At 38.8% G+C, this 21600-nt stretch overlaps 1 protein-coding gene across 4 annotated transcripts in view; it reads right to left on the bottom strand.

Moving 5' to 3' along the window:
* Positions 1–21600, bottom strand: part of rapgef4.S (Rap guanine nucleotide exchange factor 4 S homeolog) — a 129116-nt gene that overhangs the window by 39870 nt on the left and 67646 nt on the right. For 2 of the 4 annotated variants that reach the window (XM_041578226.1, XM_041578228.1), the window contains 8 exons: positions 21337–21406; positions 17534–17595; positions 13067–13147; positions 10392–10498; positions 8051–8172; positions 7067–7250; positions 1806–1890; positions 1604–1664 (listed from right to left, as the gene is read on the bottom strand). In XM_041578226.1, coding sequence (XP_041434160.1) covers positions 1604–1664; positions 1806–1890; positions 7067–7250; positions 8051–8172; positions 10392–10498; positions 13067–13147; positions 17534–17595; positions 21337–21406 — 772 coding nt within the window. The remainder of the gene's footprint in view (positions 1–1603; positions 1665–1805; positions 1891–7066; positions 7251–8050; positions 8173–10391; positions 10499–13066; positions 13148–17533; positions 17596–21336; positions 21407–21600) is intronic. The other 2 variants (XM_018238865.2, XM_041578227.1) reach the window with 2 other exon arrangements.

Genomic DNA, 21600 nt, shown 5'->3' with positions numbered 1-21600 from the left:
CAAATGAGGGGGGGATGTGTTTGATCTGGTGAAAAGCACACTCCAGGATGAGTTTCTTTCTTCCCCTAATGCAAACAATGTTAGACAATACCACCGTCCCATGTTATGTTAGACAACATATAGCCTTTATAACCATGTCCTGAATAAATCACCCATGAAAAATCAAATGATCAGAAATAAAACATTCCTTTCTTCACCCTATTAGTAGGCTGATTGCCTGAAGTAATACATTTGGGAAAGCATTAGAACCTTGCTTGCTACTCTATCATATTGGGAACAGACAAGTTATCATTATTCTTCAACATAAAGATCTACAATTTTCACTCCAAAAATATTCCACTTCCAAAATATTCCACTTCCTCTGAAGTGAGTTTTGAAGCATTTGCTTAAAAGATGTGTTATTGTAGATATCAAATAGAGGACCAAAACATATGGAGTAGCGTGGCATGTCTTCATTGTGACAGAAGCCTTTATTATAGTTTTGTTTCTTTATTTTGACAGATTGGCATGTCATATTGCAAAATGCACACCTTCTAAGATTTTTTTCCCATAAAAAAGCAAAATGAGCATCCAAATATAAACAAAATGAAGGGGAGGAGGAGGTAATGTACATTATAGTCTAGGAGTCTGAAAAAAAAATACCTATAAGGGTCTCTTTACTTTTACATTAGTAATTCAGTACAATTAAATATTTTAGGGTAGTATTGTCTAACTTTTGATATTGCTCCCAACTGTCAGAGCAGGTTTTTACTTATAAGGCAATGTCAAACAACTCATTTTGCTGCCCACACCATTTCAAGCTTGAAGGCAGGCAAGCAAAATACTTGCTAACACTCTTCTAAAGAATATCATGTTGCTCCCAACTGCCTCAAAACTGACTTTAATTTTTAGGGTAATGGCGAACAACACATGTTGCTGCCCACATGTACTCTAGTCTCTATCTTGTAAAAGGCAAGCAAAATGTCCACTAATACTCCTACACAAACTATTGTGTTGTGCTCTATTGCTTTGATCTTGTTTCCATTAAGGTCTTGTTTCCACATAAATTATGCTCATATTGCTTTCTAATACTCCAACTTAGACTACCATGGTAATCACACTGTGAGATACATGTTGCCATCCATCCTTTTGATGTTGATCCTAACTGTCTCAAAGCAGGTGCTCACAGGTGGGCAGCAACATGCATGTTAGTACTTTCCCCCCAGACTATCATAGTAATCCCACTGTGAGCTCCATGTTGCTTTCCATGCATCTGCTAGGTAATATTAGCAATTCAAAACTGCACAGTAATAGCCCTGTGTTAGATAACTGCAAGAGTATTGAATTATAGGCAGGGTTCTGCTAAGAACATTTTTTTGTGGAGGGGAGTAATTTTTTTAAAAATGTTCCCGTTTAACTGGGTTATTACATAGAGAAGGCCGGGTCAGTGCCCTAAAGAATGAGTTTCAATATGCGCTTGTATAATAGGATATCATTCACGAGGTATGGGGCAGGCCAGAAACCTCTAGTTATGTCACTGCCCTATTAAATCATGTTTTACCAAACACATGTTCACACTCATTTTTTAAAGCTAGTTTAAGAATAATCAACACGTTATACTTACACACTGTTCCTGCTTTGGGATGAGATTCAAAGATTAAAAATCCAGCAAGTTCTCGTTTAACCTTAAAATAAATGAATATATTTAACTTGATGAACTGGGAATAATTACTCACACACACAGCCAGCAGCTGCACGCTTCAATGGTCTATTTACTAAAAACCCATATTAAACATTTATAAATTAATTCAAAGAAATGGACTTACTGTTGTTGATAAGTGAGATAAGGCTTTAATGTGAATAAGTTCTTCGAAAATAATTTCTAAATCATCTGCACTCCTCTGACCTGGTCTGTGCAGAAAGAAAAAAAAACACACAAAATAAAAGCATCATAAATATTGTTTGGGAATATAATGATATAAAATAGGGGGAATACAAACCCTCCATAGCAGCTCTATGATAAAGTTGTTGCAAGAAAGAGGTTTTATTTACATTTACACATCTTTAATTCTAGTGAGGCATATTGCAGCCTGAAGTAAATGCGATCAGTGTGTCAAAAAAGTAATTGCACTTGCATGGACATTTGGGATTATGTCATTTCCGGAGCTCTGCGTCAAAATGTCTGCAAGTGGTTCTTTAGGTGAAAGTGCACTGCATATGTTACACTTGCACCCCCTGTATATTGCACTTGTGTGCCATTCAGCACAAGAGGTGGGGCAGCACTAAGTGCAAATATGTGGAAATGCAAGGAGTGCCGCTTTAATAAATGGGCAAAAGGCATCTGCCCAAGGCCCACTGACGTATGTCCTCCACTGGTCCGCCACCTGCGCAGACCTTCTGCAGTCCGCACACTCACCCAGGCAGGCACCTGTCCTTCTCTGCTTTAGATCGGTGAGTTGTGTGTCCTTGTAGGTTTGCACTGGCTTAGGAGCTAGGGGGAATGCAGGAGGCAGAATCCCGTTGACCAATATCTGCTAATTAGATTTCATCTTGTCACTCTTTCTTTGTTAATAAAGACATACTCATCCCTTATTTTATAAGGACTTTCTCTCAGCTTGGATTTAACTGTAATGAGGAGGAGATTGGAAGTTCTTATAGATGTTGTCGTTGGCTACACACACACACACACACACGAGAATCCTGTTTGAGCGAAACAAATGGTTCAGCATTGTTCAAAACAAAAAGATAGTTGGCCAATGACCCCATTAGTAAATCAGTAGAGTGTTTGTATGGGCATCACTTCTGTGGTGATCAAAGCAACCATCCTGTGGGTCAGTTGAACAGATGGTTTCAATTCAGCCATCAACAGGTGCAAATATCAGGTAGTACAGAAATCAGCTCTGGTGAGACTTACTTAGGGTTTGGCACATGTTATTTTGACAGCCACAGAGAACTGCAGTAGTCAAAACACTTTCCACATTTATCATCTCTTTAAATTATTGGTGTTTATTAACAACAACAGGAATACAGGAGGTTGGCCCATATCAACAAACCAATGTGGTCTTTGGTAGCCTCTCGCTGCCCCTCATCCCTGTGCTTAACTTTTACATGCTCGGGCTAAACTTTAACAGCAAAATAACAGTTTATAAAAATTTCACTTTGATATTTAAAGGAGTGGTTCACCTTTCAGTCGACTTTTGGTATGCTATAGAATGACCAATTCTGAGCAACATTTCAATTGGTCTTTATTATTTTGTTTTTATAGTTTTTGGATTATATGCCTTCTTTCACTTAAGGTGGCCATAGACGCAAAGATCCGCTAGTTTCCCCGATATGTCATTAACGAGCATGGCTATATCGGGGGGGGCGGTAATCTGAATGTTCGGCTGTATGGCTGAACGATCCGATTACGATGTGCAAAGGGCTCTGACGGGATTGGGTCAAAATCAAACCTTTCCGATCAACCAAACGACCGTTCTCCGCCAGACGAAAAATGTCGGCAAACTCCACACACGATCCGAAAATCGCATGAATCCTCGATTCGTACGATAGGATCTTTGCGTCTATGGCCACCTTAACTCTTTCCAGCTTTCAAATGGGGGTCACTGACCCCATCTAAAAAACAAATGCTCTGTAAGGCAACAAATGTATTGTTATTGCTGCTTTTAATTACTTATCTTTCTATTAGGCCTCTCCCATTCATTTTCCAGTCTCTTATTCAAATCAGTGCATGGTTGCTAGGGTAACCAGATGGCTGAAACTACAAACTGGAGAGCTGCTGAATAAAAAGCTAAATAACTCAAAAACCACAAATAATAAAAAATGAAAAACAACTGCAAATTGTCTCAGAATATCACTCTCTACATCATACTAACAATTAACTCAAAGGTGAACAACCCCTTTAACTTATGATGAGGGGCTGCCAGGGGTGACCCTGTGTTGAGGCAAGGTGAGAACTTTACCTAAGGTGGCACTTTATCAGGGCAGCAAAAATCTCCAGGTTTGCAGGTAAAGTGGCACAGCCCAGAAGCACCCATGGGATTGGCTTTTTGCCACCTCTAGAAAAGTGTTGAGCACTGCAGCCTGAGGTAAAGTTATCACCTTGCCTCATAGCAGTATCAGCACTGTTTCTAATTCATAAAAATGGAGGATGCTATGACTATGGCAAAACCGCAGTAAGGTTAGCCCTGAGTGAATGCCCCTTATGCACAAAACAGGGACAATCTCTCTGATTTCACAACTTTGAAAGCAGGTGCACAATATAGAATCAAATGTTTGTCTGTTATTTATTTATAGAAATTAAAAAACAGAGAAAATTTTCAGGCTGTTTAAAGATTTGTTTTAAATAAATATTTAGGATTCTAGGATTTCACTGTGGCCTGAGTGGTTCCTCTATCTTTCTTATTGATACTGAGGATGTGAGATTTTGCCTCTGGGTTTCCACACACACTACTGGTACAGGTAATTTGAATTTCTGTTTTTTTTGTGATCAAGGCAAAAAGGACAGCGCTAGGCATTGGGCCCAGTTTATAACACACAGTACAAATCTATTGTGCAATGCATGCTGAGGACTATTTTGCCTAATATAAGGAGAAGCAAAACACTCAGTGCTGGCTGAATGTGTTTGTTTTTAGGTGCAAGAAGATAGAAAACAGATAGATGGATAGATTTAGTGGCTGATCCCTGCCAATTTTATCAAAGTGCTGTGTCAGTGTGTTCATTTTCACAGCTGCAGACTGTACACTGTGTACAACATAACATTATAAAATAACATTAGTAGCAGAAAAAAATGGTGTGTCCTCCTCTGTACAATGGTAGTAGAAGGTACTACATCCTGCTATGGGTTCTGGGGGTATTTAATCATGTTATGGGTTCTTTGGGGGTATTTATGAAACTGCTGTTATGTTCATCCTTCAGTAATTTGGACCGTAGCAAACAGATAACTGTTAAAATTTCAAACAGGAGAGCTGCTGAATCACAAGCTAAATAATTCAAAACACAAATAATAAAAAATTAAAACCAATTGCAAATTGTCTCTGAGTAACACTCATCATCATACTAACAGTTATTTTAGAGGTGAACAACCTCTTTAATGAACAGGAAGCTTCATTTCCACAAGTTCGCTACTTAATCAGATTTATGTTTTCTCAAAATTGCTTCTCTCTTGGCTCTGCCTTACTGCCAATCTGCCAGAAGTACAGACAAGTTGGCAGAGACTTTTTGTTCATTGGCCATGTTTAAGTGATCTTACTTGCTTGTCTGGGATCAATGGAGTGCTCACTGGCCATTTCTGCAATGATTATACTGGCACAGCTAGGGTTTATATGCTAATTATTCGTATATATAGTAAATGTAGTATACTATCAGATCTGCAGTTAATATTCAGATTATACATTTAATACTGGCATGATTGAGTTATGTTTTGTTAAAATGGCTGTGTTATTTAGGGGGTGTGACCAAAAAGTGGGCGTGGCTTCACCAAAATTTTTGGACCGCTACACGCGCCATGGTCATGGGGGCCCACCAGTTGCCTCTTTGCCCAGGGCCCACCAAGGCCTTAAAACGGTCCTGGATGTAATTACCATTAATGAATAGTGTCAATTTGCAGCGTTAGACTGGGCATTGGGGCCCCACCAGGGTTAGGACACCAAGGGCCCTCCTGCCAGCCAACAGGGCCCTCATTCTGACTTCCAACCTCTGCCCCCCCTCAACAGACGCACAACACCGGGAAAAACCACAGAATGAACATCCTTCTCTTTTTACCAGGGGTCAGCCGATCAGGGGTTTTACGAGTGTCCTGCCGGCCCAGTCTGACTGTGTCAATTTGCACAACTAATGCTTCCATTTTTGACCTACCACATTTGTGTTTGTAGACATAGAGTCCTCTTTTGAGCTTGGAGAAGTTTGTAGGTAAGCCCTTAGGACATCCTGGCTGCAGCAAGTCCAGCGGAGTTCATGGCAGCCATCTTCTTCTCTTTGGTAATCTTCTGAATGAGAGCGGCACTTCGGCAATTTCCATGACTTTCATGCGCAGTTGTTGTGAAATAGAAAATTACTCCAACTTTGCATGCGCTGATATGGTACTTACTTCTCGAAGATTACCGAAGAGAAGAAGATGGCGCCTGTGAACTCCGCTGGGCAGAATCTGCACCAAGGGGTAAGTAAAGACTTAGGGGCATTTGCTGGGGGTAGCAGCTAGGCTGGGGGGAAGAGGAGGGGTCTATGTAGGGTAAGGTTTTTTTTTGCTTTACGGTTGAATTCTCCTTTAACACTTACAAACTCCAGCCAGTGATGATTTTTGCAAGCTTGCTATGTGCAATTTGACCCATTTTTAAAGGGGAAGTTCATCTTAAAAAACTTTGAGGAAATAGACAATGCTTACGACTATCTTATCTCACTTAAAGATAGGTTAGCACACACAGGCAGATTCGGGGAGATTTGTTGCCTGGCGACAAATCTCCTCTTCAGGGCAACTAATCTGCCAGAACTGCCTCCCATACCTTCCCATCGGCTAAAATGTAAATCACCGGCGGGAAGGCAGGGGAGGCAGTTTGAGGAGATTAGTCACCCTGAAGAAGAGGAGATTTGTCAGGCTACTAATCTCCCTGAATCTGCCTGTGTGCCCTGAACCTTAATACAATACAAGACAATACACCATCTCTATGTAACTCCCATCTGACTTAGGCAAATGAGACGAAAGACTGAGGACTCTTGCCCTAGGCGTCAGGAACCAGCACCTGACTTCTTCCATGTGATATGGGAATGTCTGCAAATTTTGGCTGCTAGGGTAAGTGATTATTTCAAAGCTGCAAGGAGGCAGAAGAGGAAACTATAAAAATATGGAGAATAAAGGAGAAGTTCACCATTAAAGATTACATGGGTAATGAAATAATGTACAATATTTGTTCAAGGTCTTGTAGCAACCAATCAGATGTTTGTGTTCCAACAGCAGAGTAGAAATAACTATGAATGCTACCTGTTGATTGGTTTCTATGGGTTGGCAGAGCTGAGCACGCTTTGGGTTGTTTTTAGATTTATTCCCACTTTACGTTTAAGTGGATAACAAAAAGGAACAATGAAAACTTACGGTTTTCTCAGAATCATTCTCATATGTGCATCTGGTCCTATCTGAGAGAGTAGGAGCAACGTATCCTGCAGCTCCTCATCACTCTCCTTTTTCTCCTCCTCTGTCAGCATCGGAGCATCCTCATGATCATCATCAAGAAACCGATAAAACAGGTATTTGTCTTGGAAGTAATATTCTTGGTCCACTAGGGGCAAAATCACAGTGATATCCTCAGCTGTTGTTGTTTTGTAACAGAAACATCTCAACATATCCTAACTTCATCACATACATTTTAATACACTAGAGCTGTCCATGTGTGTGTGTGTATATATAGAGAGAGAGAGAGAGAGAGAGAGAGATGTATAATGTATAATGCTAAAGGAATTTAGTCGAGCCCAATGTGCATGATGTGGACTGAAATGTGAACCAGGAAAACAATTCTAAGAACAAAACATGCTAATTTGCTATAAGTGGCAGAGAATTATGATCAGTATAGCTCATTATAGCTAGGGGCCATTTACTTTGACCCCTGACACAGGCACAAGAACAACAGGGTGCACAAAAGCATGGTCCATAGTTCCAATTTAAAATGGGTCTTTCTAGTGATGGAATGGAGGCTACCTGCCCCCCCCCACCCATAATGAATATAGCACTTCTGAATGTCAGAATGCAGAGACCTGTGCCAGTTTATTAAAATACAAGGCAAGTCTCAAAATCCAAAAAACATGGTAGATGACCTCCATGTATCTAAATGTAACATATTGTTTATTGCACCAAATCTAACTCTATTCCCCTTGCTAATGTTTAATTACAGTGTAATACTGTCAAGCAAACAAATGAATGGTAATTACACTATGTGCAATGACTACAAGATTTCCAGCAGTGGGAGGCAGTATTGGAGAATCAGCACCTACACCTACTTTGGAGAGCTAGGAGGTGCAAGGGGAAAAGTTCATGGTTCCCTTTAAACACTATTTTATAAGCAGGGCACAGGTTAATTCTTACCATGGTTTAGGACTCCTTCTTCGAGCAGCACCTGCCACATTCCCACTGCTTGTGTTCGAGAATGAACGCATGAGCTTTGCTGCATGAGCCAGTCAACAAGCTCAGTTCCAACACAGCATTGCCTGGAAAAAAACAGAAAAAGACCACTAATTGCAAGACCTTTGAGTTCAGCATCTCGGGATGTTCTCAGTGATTTCAGCAGATGAAACTTCCTGCCTGTATCTCAGATCAAAGGATAAAATGGTCCTTTGCTGTTTCCTACTCTACAAAATCTGTAAGAAATGGGCAGAAATATATCTGGAATGTTAAAAACAAAACACACAAAGGTGTAAATTCACCAAAGGCTGTTTTAAGTATAACATCCAACGAAAAGCCTGAAACAGACTTGGGAAGCTTGATATAATGTATGTGTTGGTATAAAACTGCAACAAATCTTAATACTTATTTCACTTGTGTCCTTACATTTTGCTTTCCAAGAATATCAGTCCAAACTCAGACCCATCTGGCCTAAGTATGTGCTATTCCAGTACAAATAAGAATATTTATAAGGCATTTAAATTATTTGCTTTGCCCATTTCCGTTATCGGCATTTACTATATTAAAAAGTGAGTATGTGCATGAAGCCATAATGGTTAGATGCAATATACAGTGGTATAACAATATGAGAAGCAGAACCCGCATGTGCATGGCATGTCATTCAATGATGAGGCCCAGTAACTCTACATTTCCCCTGCTCCTCCTGGAGAATGGGTCAATAATGTGGTGGAGGGAGTCTGCAAATCTTTTTGCTGGTGGCTGTAGGAAAGAGCATTTATCATCTGACATTGTGGTGAGTAGATTTTCCAATTTGGTTCTTTAAAAAATGGGCAGTTCTGTGTGTAGGGCCCTGGTGAGAATGCTGAACAACTGGCACATGTATTGAGATATCAACCATCCTGAATAAGATCCAAACACTTGTTATGATGATCTAATTGAGCTGCAGGTAACGCAATTAAATCAGGGCAAATCAGGCATCTATGTGAATGAATACATTTGATTAATAAGTAGAAAATCAGTTTGTGTTTCAGAGAGTATCCAATAAATATATTCTGTATGTCCTATTGCTGTCATTAATTAACTGGATGATCTGACACCATGATTTACACCACGCATATTATACTTTATAATAATGAAATTAAGTCTTCTCACATTAAACGACAACTACTAGCACCTCTGACGCAAAGCTGACAGTTGTGGTTCAGGGGCATTGCTTTATGTTGGACAAGCCATTTCAAAACTAGTGAGTAGTTGGATAACATGGTAAGCTGTAGCCAATGACTGCGTCAAGGTTAGGCGCGCAAAAAGAGCATGAGACTCTTGTACAGTAACCAATAGATACTACACTGCAATATGTGCATCATGGGTGGTTCACCTTTAAGTTAACTTTTATTATGTTATAGAATGACCCATTCTAAGCAACTTTTCAATTTGTCTTCATTTGTTATAGTTTTTTTTCTTCATTTGACTTTTTCTTCTGACTCCAGATTTCAAATGGGGGGGGGGATCATGGACCCCATATAAAAAAAAACAAATGCTCTGTAATGCTACAATTATATTGTTATTGCTACTTTTTCTCATCTCAATCTCTTATTGAAATAAATGCATGGTTGCTAGGTTAAGTTGGATCCTGAAATTGCAAATGGGAGAGCTGCTGAAAAAAAGCGAAATAACTCAAAAACTACAAAGAATAAAAAATGAAAACCAATTGCAAATTGTCTCTGAATATTACTCTCTACATCATACTAAAATTTAATTCAAAGGTGAACAACCCCTGTAATGGTACAGGTATTAGTCAGGTGAATTTGGTTTTGAACAGGACAACCAAGTTTAAAACATCCAACCAGGATTTTAAAATTGTAAACCAGAGCAAATATTATCCAACCATGCAGTGTGCGATATTGTAGCCCCACCTACGATGTCAGCAGGTCACATCATCAGCCCGTCATCCAACACTATTACTTTTACAGATATACAGTAAGCGAGAACCTGCCATATTGTTTGCTCTGCCAGGGGATTTCTCTCTATATTTACAGTATCTATAAAACTGCACCCTTAATTATGGCCATTAATGCTACCATTCTGCTATTTTCTAGTAAGACTATCCTAGGCAAGCAGCACAACCATTAATGGATATATGACAATAAAGAAAATGTATGGAAAAATAAAATGTATATATATATATATATATATATATATATATATATATATATATATATATATATATTATATATAGATACAATACTTTTAGCCATTAATGCAGCTACTGTAAATCCTTAGGAGACTTATCTTGCAGGCTTCTCACCTGTATGTTTTCAGATGATACTTTCGATCTCTAATCATGTGGGGTGCCCGAGAAAGGAGGGCATTACGCAAAGTCTTTCCAGCCCTGAGTATTCTTTCTGAAGGAACCTGTGGTGTATGGAAAATATCAATTATTTTATTTTTGACACTGTACAAAGTCTTAAGTAAAACTAAAGCTGTGCCAATATATATTTAAATAATTCCCTTTAGGCAATGTAAGATACAAAGGAGGCCTTGGTATGAGCACAAAATTAATGGAAATGTAGAAGGAGCAGTGCTAAATTACTGATGCCAATTCAATGTGACACAACTCACTGAGGCAGGAAAAGTACAATATCTGTGCTAGAAAAACAAGTTGCTTGTTAAAGGGATCCTGTCATCGGAAAACATGTTTTTTTCAAAACGCATCAGTTAATAGTGCTACTCCAGCAGAATTCCATCCATTTCTCAAAAGAGCAAACAGATTTTTTTATATTCAATTTTGAAATCTGACATGGGGCTAGACATTTTGTCAATTTCCCAGCTGCCCCTGGTCATGTGACTTGTGCCTGCACTTTTGGAGAGAAATGCTTTCTGGCAGGCTGCTGTTTTTCCTTCTCAATGTAACTGAATGTGTCTCAGTGAGACATGGGTTTTTACTTCTGAGTGCTGTTCTTAGATCTACCAGGCAGCTGTTATCTTGTGTTAGGGAGCTGTTATCTGGTTGTCAGGGAGCCGGGAGCTCCCTCCAGGGAGGTAGTCAGGATCAAGGAGGAAGCCCTCTTGAGGGTGCAAGGTCGCGGTATCCAAAGGGTTAAGCAAGATACAAGGTCAAAGTCCAGGCAAGAGTTCAATGGCAGGCAGATCAGGATTAAATAACAAGAGTCCAGGCAGGGGGTCAAAACCAAGGCAGGAGCAGGAATCAGGATACAGGAATCAGGAATACAGGAACCAAGGTTCAGGGTAGCAGAACCTATTCTTGGGCGCCCTTCTGGCGTCCTGGGCGACCCTTTTATAGTTGAATTTGGCACCATAGTGACGTAACTGGCGTGCTTGTGCCGGCGTGCTTGCGCATGCGTGTTTACGCATGCGTCGGCGTTGCAGCGCTGGCATCCCAGCATCCACGTGGGCCGACTGGGCGCCGCCATTTTGGATCCTTTGCCGCCGGGAGCAGACGCGTCTCTCCATGCTCCCGGCGGCCTTGACACTGGTTACCTTCCCATTGTTCTTTTCTTTGGCTGCTGGGGGGGAATAGGGAGGGGGTGATATCACTCCAACTTGCAGTACAGCAGTAAAGAGTGATTGAAGTTTATCAGAGCTCAAGTCACATGACTTGGGGCAGCTGGGAAATTGACAATATGTCTAGCCCCATGTCAGCTTTCAAAATTGAATATAAAAAAATCTGTTTGCTCTTTTCAGAAATGGATTTCAGTGCAGAATTCTGCTGGAGCAGCACTATTAACTGATTCATTTTGAAAAATTTTTTTTTCCCATCACAGTATCCCTTTAAGGATATGCAGAGGTGTAACCATAGGGAGGCTGTAGGGGACTGAGAGTATAGCAGGCCAGATGGGGTTAGATTTCAGTATACATATTTGAAAGAAAGAGGCCAACTTCCTCAAGGTTTTTGTTGGCCAGTATCTTCTAGTTACACCACTGAAAAACAGAACATTTTGCAAAATACATAGGGGCAGATTTACTAGAGGATGAAGTGGTTGTCGATAACGGAAATTTGCCAGAAATCCCATTTGCAGGGACATCACCAATATACTAACAGGCGTAGAGGACAATTCAATAGCGAAAGGGACCAACGCTAGCGTAGTTTCGCTCCCTATCACCAGGCAAATTTTTGCTCACGCAGATAATCGTTACTTCACAAATTCACTAAATTGCGAATTATACAAAACGTTACCTACATTGTTTTTCTCCGGTTTTATTACAGTGTCAATGCATCACACTCTATGTTGTGTATGACACCACTGACCACAATGCATCAAAATGCAAGTTGTGGCCAAAAATAGAGTGGGGATGCCATAACTTGCAGCACACTAAAATGTACTGCTTTAATAACAATGTGTGCATTATTCATCAGAGCAAGTATATGGAAGTGCAAGGAGTTGTTTTGGCCCAAATCCCTTTTATGCATGGCATCAATACGAAAACAAGTTTTGGTTTCATTTAAGCACACCACACTGGCAACCATGGTCAGATATGCACATGTATAATAAACTGAGATCAGGGCTTTGACTTGGCTGTTGAAGTACAGTACATTGAGGTTTCTTTTCTTGAGCCACTTATGCTTCGGTCTTGTTTTTAAGATCATTGTACTTCTAAAGCTGAAATTTATAAGTGACCTGGTACTGGTGGACCTTTTGAGTTGATTTCCAGCAAGAAATAATGAGCTGGCACCAGTTAATAACTGCAAGGTGGATCTTGGCTTCAATTCATTGCCATGAATGTAAAGAGCATCTGCACTATGCCCCTGCTACATTTATTTAAGACACCTGTGTATTTCAGCTGACCTCTGTCCCTGCTTCACTAAGAGTGTCTAATGTAAATCAATGGAGCATGGAGCGGATTCTCTTCTCTAAGCCTACAAAAATATGCAGGCTGAAAGCAGCTGTACCTAAAGCTCATGTGCTAAAAGTAGTTTGTGGTTTTCTAGTGTTGAAAAGATCACTTAAAATAATTATGCACCTTCACCACTTGGCGAAATCCCATTACCTCTGTAATGGTTTTAGCTGGACGTATCGGGATTTGGTTTTCAGTGAGGGGGGTCTGAAAAATAAGACGGAACCAAAATAAACAGAAACAAACATGAAAACAAACAAACAAAATAAAAAGCATTAGAATTGAGAAAACAAAAGCAAATAGTAAATCTATATGGAACTAACCAATCAGAAAAGAAAGCAAGTGTGGTTTAAAAGAATCTTAAAAGTAAGAAAACAGATGAAAGTATTGACATTCTTAACTTGTGCATTAAAATAAATTAAGGAAAGTAAAAAATAAAGGTTAGGGCTGATGTGGTATTTTCTACTATGAATGGAATCTGAAATAATATACTATTTTAATATACTGTAAAGAAACACTAATATTCATAAGTCTGTTTGAGTTCATTCTTTAGTTTTTATAGAGCGCAAAGTATGTTCTATTCTTACACTGGCCAAAGTGCAGCAAGCTAATATGATGACAGCCGTGTAATGTTTAACAGCCTAAGGCTTACAATGAAAGAATGGCTGCCTGAGATTAATATTCATCAAAAGAATTTCTAACCAGTTGTAATTATTTCTTTTGCCCAGATCTAATACTTACAGAAAAACTATATAAAATCTCATTTAAAATTCTTAATCAAGGAAATTGATCATAAATATACCCTAAAAAGGGCTAACAACACGTAGGGCAATGCTAATGTATGATATTATATCTTGATAATATTTTATTATAGGAAAATACACATATTACTTTTATAATTAATAGTGGGCTAGTTCACCTAGAGCCCTGTTGGGGGCCCATTAATGTAAGATTTGGGGTCAGAGACTGCATGGATTCAAACTAAGATACAATTAATCCTTACTGGAAGCAGAACCAGCCTATTGTGTTTATTTAATGTTTATCTGATTTTCTAGTAGACAAAGTATGAAGATTCAAATAACGGAAAGATCTGTTATCCAGAAAGCCCCAGGTCCCGAGCTTTCTGGATAACAGGCAGGGATGGACTGGGCCAGCAGGACACAGGGAAAAACCCGGTGGGCCCCAGCCCTCATGGGCCCAGCTGGCCAAGACCTGCTTTCTACAGCTAGCAGCTCCTGCACTCCCGGGCTCATTCTTGACCTCCCCCAGTGGGAGTCAGTAGGACAGAGGGGGATTTGCAGCTTGGGCAGGAGGCTCTGATGTGATGGCCCCGGTGGGCCTAGCAACCCCAATCCTACACTGATAACAGGTCCCACACTTGTACTGTACTTTGTGTATTTCATTTGTTTTTGAGGGATTATGCGATTTTGCAAAATTACTGCTCTTAATTACCCTCACCCTAATCCAAAACTAATGCACATAATCCTAATTGTTTGATAAATTTACTTTTTATTTCATTACGTGTTGCTTACTCAGGGCCCTGAAATTAGCCTGCTGAAATACGAAGGATGATATTAGCCTGCTACAATGTAAATTCCAGCAGGATGGCACGCGGATTGGTTTGACTTTCTGAAGTCGTCCCCGAAGTTTTCACATGAGGCAACTTCGGGCGACTTCGGAAAACAAATCGTTCTGAGTTCCATCCTGCCGCCGATTTACATTCTAGCTGTCGGGAAGCCTTGGCGACTAATCGACCCGAAAAAGCAGCGTGTGTCTTTGCCCTAAAGAAAACAACCCTTAACTAAATAAACATCTAATATCTAAGTAGTTTTGGCTATAAAAATCTAATAATAATCCAAACAATTGATTAATTAACAATACATAGCAATTTTTCGTTTATATATATATATATTATCCTAACAGGTGAAGTATCTATTCTTGTGGTTTATGGAAATGACTATTGCACAATGCATTTACTGATGTTTAACCCCTAGTTATGCCGGTCTTACGACTATATAAAGTTCAATAGTACATGTACAGGGAAACATGGTCACCTGAATATGTATGCGATTCTTATTTATTTATAATTACTTTTTATAAACACTGGAATATCAGGTCAGTAGTCATAGTGGAAATGCTTGTATGCGTTAATTCGTGTTCTTTATATATTAATGAACTTATACCCAACTTAAATCTTACATTTATTTATAATTTATGTAAGAAATTATGGCAGTTTTGAAAAAATGTATTATTTCTTCCCTGGAGGTTTGCTTTCAGTATGTGTGGGAGCCGTCATGCTGCTTGCCTCAGTAGATGCATTGTTTATGTTAAATGATGTAACAGCACATTAAGTACAATGACAGGTTTTTTTTGTACAGGCTCCTCTCAATTTAGATGTGGCAGGTAATTTCAGTGTATATTCGTAGCAACATCTGTTTATGACCACAGGAGGTGCTCTGACAGAATGTGAATAATAGCTTTCCTAAGGCAAGCAGTATAGCAGTTCCCATACTCATGCCACACAATCCTGATTTCATGAGTATTAATCTGAATATAAAATTTATAAATAAAGGTCCACTTAAAAATTAAGAACATACATTTGTTAAAACATATATTACATATGTACACTAATATATAAGTATAGGAAAAATCTATTGAGTGAAGAATTCTATTAAATTCTTTAATTTGGCAACTGCTTAGAAAATAAAGACTTAAGTAATCATATTCTGTTGAGCATTATTGGTATACAGTGTTGTAAATGTACATTGTCCCAGCCCTGTCTTATTCCAATGACAGCAGAATGCTTACCAGAGAGGAAAATGGCAGAATAATCCTCAGAGTCGCCCTAACCTAAGTGCTGTGTTGGAAGGCATGCCACACAGTTAATAGTGCATTGTAGATCTCACTGCATGGTGGATATTCTTAGTATTTGCCAGGGATTACAGAGAATGAAAGGAGACAATGATAAAAGCGATACAGGTGGAGGGGTCAGATGGCATGACTGAGCAGAGACAGCAGAAAGAAAGAGAGAGGCAGGTTTCTATAGGATGATGGAATACCCTGTAGCCATATAATATAGAATAAAAGCCTCGTGACCATAATATTATTGATCTAGTCATAAAATTTTACAGAAAAACATCTTGCTCATCTCAGCCACTGTAATCTAAAGAATTATCTGTAAGCAATACTGACTGCAGGATTTGTAAACTATATATAGTGGATATGGTACTAGTCTGGATCTAGAACCCCAATGAAACACAGACACCCAGTCTTGTATATATAAATATATATATGTGTCCATTGTTATCTGAATTGTAATTGTACAGTGTGCTTGTATTGCATGTTATAGGATCATCACAAATTTTAGGGATTTCAGAGCTTTTACTGGTTAGTGGTTTTGGGTCTGTTTCTACTGTGGCGCCTTGGTTACCGCATCCAACGGAAAATCTTTTCGTCCCCCACAAACCTGGCAAAAGACAGAAGTGAAATTGCACTCTGCCACCCCATCCAAGGAGTCATGCAGGCTTTTTTCTCTGTCACAAACAGGGAATACGTTAGAACATAATATACAGGGAAATGGGATAAGGGAATAAACAGGGAATATGGGATAAAGGAATAAACAAGATGGGGCAAGGGAATAAACATTCAGTCTTGGTGACTACCCCTTAAAAGGTAAAACTAAAAATACACAGGGGTAATTAGGAAAACATAAAGCACAAAACAATGTAGGCTGGATAAAGTACATTACCAAGGAAACATAAAGGTGGCAATGCTCTGCGAGGAGCTCATAGATATGGGAGAGAAATACATATTAATAATGCACTTTATTAGCACATAATGTATTTATTTAATTTAGATATACCATTACATTTACATAAAGACCTTGGGGCTCATTTATAAACTTCGTACAGGGCAGATTGGTTTGCAAAGTGATTATATTTGCGCTGCACATGGTTACATTTATAAAGCAGAATTGCTAAAAATTTTTTCACACTGCGAATGTCTATAAGAGCTTTTTAAATACGGCAAAAATCGCAAATTGTGAATATTATGTGCACACTGCGTTAAATTACGCCACAACTTTGATGGCGGAGAAAATATTTGCAAAACAGTTTTGGAAATTGCAAATTTATAGGGATCCTGTCATCAGAAAACATGACTTGGGGCAGCTGGGAAATTGACAAAATGTCTAGCCCCATGTCAGATTTCAAAATTGACAATAAAAAAAATCTGTTTGCTCTTTTGAGAAATGGATTTCAGTGCAGAATTCTGCTGGAGCAGCACTATTAACTGATTCATTTTGAAAAAAAATGTTTTTTCCCATGACAGTTTCCCTTTAAGTTACTGTCAGTGCACAGTGGGCACACACACACCTGTCTCAGTTGCGAGCCATTTGCTAAAATTTATTCTCAATGCAAATTCGCAAAAAACGGAAAGACGGACACAGCAGTGCAATATTTTATATTCAGGAAAAAACATGGACTATACAAACATTTGCGAATAAATATGCGATGTGCAAACTTTATAAATGACCCCCTTATCTCTGCTTTAACTGTGTATTGCCTTAATTTCTAGCACAATTCCCATCTTTACCTTATTACAGTTTTTGGATCCTGGTCCCAGAGCACTATTCATATTATCTTTGTCTGAGAGTCCTACAAAAACAGAAAGAACATGATAAATAAACATTCCAGTAATTATCATTATAGACAGGGCAATGTACTGAAATAGACACTAGTCTAGTAACTCAGTTTCCTGTTTAGATAACACTACTGTAGCTGTCAATGTTCCAAAACTTTAATATACTAATTATGGATTTGAAAAACAATAAAGGCTTTGAAAAGCTCAGTTGCCATGCTATTTTCAGACTGGAAAATTTCAGTGCTAATGCATTTTATACTTGATTTAAAGGGGATCTAAACGTCAGTTGAAATAAACTTACTCAGGTTATTTCTCTGATAGGGTTGCCACCTTTTGTAAATATTTCACTGGCCTGGCTGTGGTGGGTAGACAGGCTTAAAGGGGCAGAGTGATTATGTAATGGGCAGGCCGTTGGCAGATTCTGGCCAAAACAGGGAAGAGAAAAGGGTGAAACTGAGATGGATCTGGGCTTAAAGGACCAGTAACATCAAAAAATTTAGTTGTTTTAAAGTAATAAAAATATAATGCAGTGTTGCCCTGCACTAATAAAACTGCTGTATTTGCTTCAGAACCACTACTATTGTTTATATAAATAAGCTGCTGTATAGCCATGGGGGCAGCTATTCAAAGGAGAAAAGGCTCAAGTTAAACAGCAGATAGCAGATAAGCTCTGTAGAACATAATGCTATCTGTTATCCATTATTCATCCTGTGCCATATAGCCGTTTTTCAATTTCCGCCATTGCTACTCAGCAGCTTGTTTATATGAACTATAGTAGTGTTTCTGAAGCAAACACACCAGTTTTACCAGTGCAGGGCAACACTACATGATATTTTCATTACTTTAAAACACTTTCAGTTTTTGGTGTTACTGTTCCTTTAATGATGGGTCAGGGTCACAACAAAATGGTAGATGTTTTAGTGGCTAGGCCAGTAAAATATCAGCTGGTTGGCAACCCAATTATCTGAGCAAATTGCATTTTTTTTTTTTTAGAAAAGCTATTCGCTGTTTTAGAGTGCACTGTTTGGAAATGATTGTAATTGCTTGTGTGCATCTCACCCATCATTTTTAATGTAAATATTGTAATCCACGTTTAACAAGCTTATCTTCATAAATAAGAACCTTTTAAATTTTGCAGCTAGTCTACCTTTGTACTTTTGCAATCATTTTTCTGAACACATAGCCACAGAAATACCAAGTTATATTCCAAGACACCCAATCCCCACCACTTATTAGGTGTGTGAATATCTTTTTCCTGTTGAACTATTGCTTTATGTACCTAATTCCAGGCAATAAATACACAATTTTTTTTATAGAAAATAGGGGTCCAAGATACAGTTGTGGGCTATTGCAACTTAACCATTTGCTTGCCTAAGAATACTTCTTTACATGCATTATATTAGTGTGTAGAGAAGAGGTGTGGATCATCCTGTCTCCTTTGAATATGCCTTATATGTCTTTTTCCAAACATATTCGTAAACTGCAAGCAACTGGGTTTCTCTCCATAAAACAATACCAATCTGTACTTATACTCATACTTTCTATAATGCACAAGCCAATGTAAGAGCAAATTGCAATGTTCTAGGGTTAAACAGAAGCAACAGTCTGCCTTAATTTGGAACAATAGCATGAAAAGCTTTTTTTGTTACCAGTTCACAATATTTATATCAATCAAAACTCTTTTTATCATCCAAGGAAACATTTCTTTGGAAATTGGAAGGTAGAGACAAAAGGTGCTTGTTAAAAACAGCACATGTATATGAAGTACTTACCATTTGCTTTTTCCTACTGTTACTGAAATATATTGTTTTTCATCAAACCCATTGGGCCCTCCATTGACATGATGCTACACAAGTTGTTTAATATTATAAAGCATATTTGAAATGACTTTCTAACAGCATTTTGCATCCAAATCTCATAATCTATATTGTAGCTGCCAATAATTCTTTGTACGCCACAGGTCTAGTTCCCTGCTCCTGGGTGTAAAGTTATAGTGATTCTGTTGTTCTCCTGTCCAGATCTTTGCCTTCACAATGCCTCAGCTCAGAGTAGTCAAAAAGCTGTTGGCATGCAGGCTGTATATGCCTGATTTAAACACAAATTCTTACAACTGAGCAATACTTTGACCAAGCATATGCAGAAGCAAGAACTCCCTGGAATGCCTTATCTGCCCCGTCATAAAAACAGGCCTGACAATGCATTTAAAATAGATCATTCCCTGGAGGCCATTGGAGGTCATTTACTCATACCCCATTGTGGCCTGCACATACCAATGCTCCCTGACTTGCGTGTTTATATGGCAGAAAAGGGTAGCCTATGTGTCTCCCCCAGCCCCCCCCTCATAAATACAACACTGGGTGCAGCACTGTATCCACTAAGTGATACCCAACCAGTAGCTTGTGAGCAACATGTTGCTCTCCAACCCCTTGGATGTTGCTCCCAGTGGCCTCAAAGCAGGAGCTTATTTTTGAATTCCAGGCTTGGAGGCAAGTTTTGGTTGTTTAAAAACCAGATGTACTGCCAAATAGAGCCTCCTGTAGGGTGCCAGTCCACATAGGTGCTACCAAATAGCCAATCACAACCCTTATTTGGCACCCCAGGAACTTATTTCATGCTTGTGTTGCTCTCCAGCTCTTTTTACATCTGAATGTTGCTCATGGGTGAAAAAGGTTGGGGATCCCTGCACTAAGGTAATGCAACTCTTCCATTTTGGAAATACTTCTACCTGCAAGGTAGGGCGCACAGAGCAAAACACATGGTGGATTGTACCTGTTTTTTCACATTTCACCCTGCCCTGCAGGTATTAAATGACCCCTACTGAGTCCTATTTACTAATACTACAGGTATGGAACCTGTTATCCAGAATGCTCGGAACCTGGGGTTTTATGGATAATGGATTATTCTGTAATTTGGATCTTCATACCTTAAGTCTACCAGGAAATCATGTAAACATGAAATAAACCCAATAACTTGGTTTTGTGTCCAATAAGGATTAATTATATCTTAGTTTGGATCAAGTACCAGGTACTTATTTATTACTACAGAGAAAAGGAAATTATTTTTAAAAATTTTGATTATTTCATAATAATCGAGTCTATGGGAGACAGCCATTCCGTAATTTGAGCTTTCTGGATAACGGGTTTCTGTATAATGTACCAAGAGATGTACCACAGTGCTGTAACCCAAAACAACCGAAGAAATTAGGTGTGATCAGTTTACTGCTAGTATTAGAACAGGGGCAAATCTCTAATTGCTTGCTGTAAGTTATGGCACTGGGGCAGGTTTGCCAGTTTTACTACGATGTTAAAGGTGATCTAAACCTTAAATTAATTCATATGAACTTGTGCTCCTCTGAGCACTTTTGCAATGTATATATTTTGTTCTTGTGATTTCTGACATACAGTATTCACAGTTTTTGACTGCTCATGAAAGGCAAAAAGTCAAAATGCCAGCAACCCTAGGTTATCTGACTAAGCAGACAGCACCTGACACTCTGAACTGCAGAGAAAGCAGTTGAAAGCCTACTATTAGGAGTCTATAACTAATATCTCAGAAACCACCAAAAAAACACATATGCTGAATTACAAGCAGAACTTTGAGACTGGTTCACTTACTGTCATTATGAGTGGACATTGTAAAAGTGCTCCAAGGAAAACACTTGGCAATTTAATTTTGGGGTTTTATATTCCCATTAAGAGCAACCAAATAACACATATGCTGAATTACAAGCAGAACTTTGAGACTGGTTCACTTACTGTCATTAGATCCGGTTTCCAGAACACCATAGGGTGGAGCCAAGAAGCCCGCCATATGCTGCCGATATTTCTACAACACATAAAAACATTTTAAAGTTTGTTAACTTTAGGTTATAATTTTCTGAGGCCCCAGATTTGCAGGGTTACATTATTTACTGTATATATATATATATATATATATATATATATATATATATATTGTTTCAACCTCTCTATTTCTAATAGCAATTCAGTATGGAGCTGCCACACACAATGCAGAGAGAC

The sequence above is a fragment of the Xenopus laevis genome, chromosome 9_10S (assembly GCF_017654675.1).
Source record: "Xenopus laevis strain J_2021 chromosome 9_10S, Xenopus_laevis_v10.1, whole genome shotgun sequence".
In the NCBI taxonomy this organism is placed as follows: Eukaryota; Metazoa; Chordata; class Amphibia; order Anura; family Pipidae; genus Xenopus; species Xenopus laevis.
This window is presented reverse-complemented; position numbering and strand designations above follow the sequence as displayed.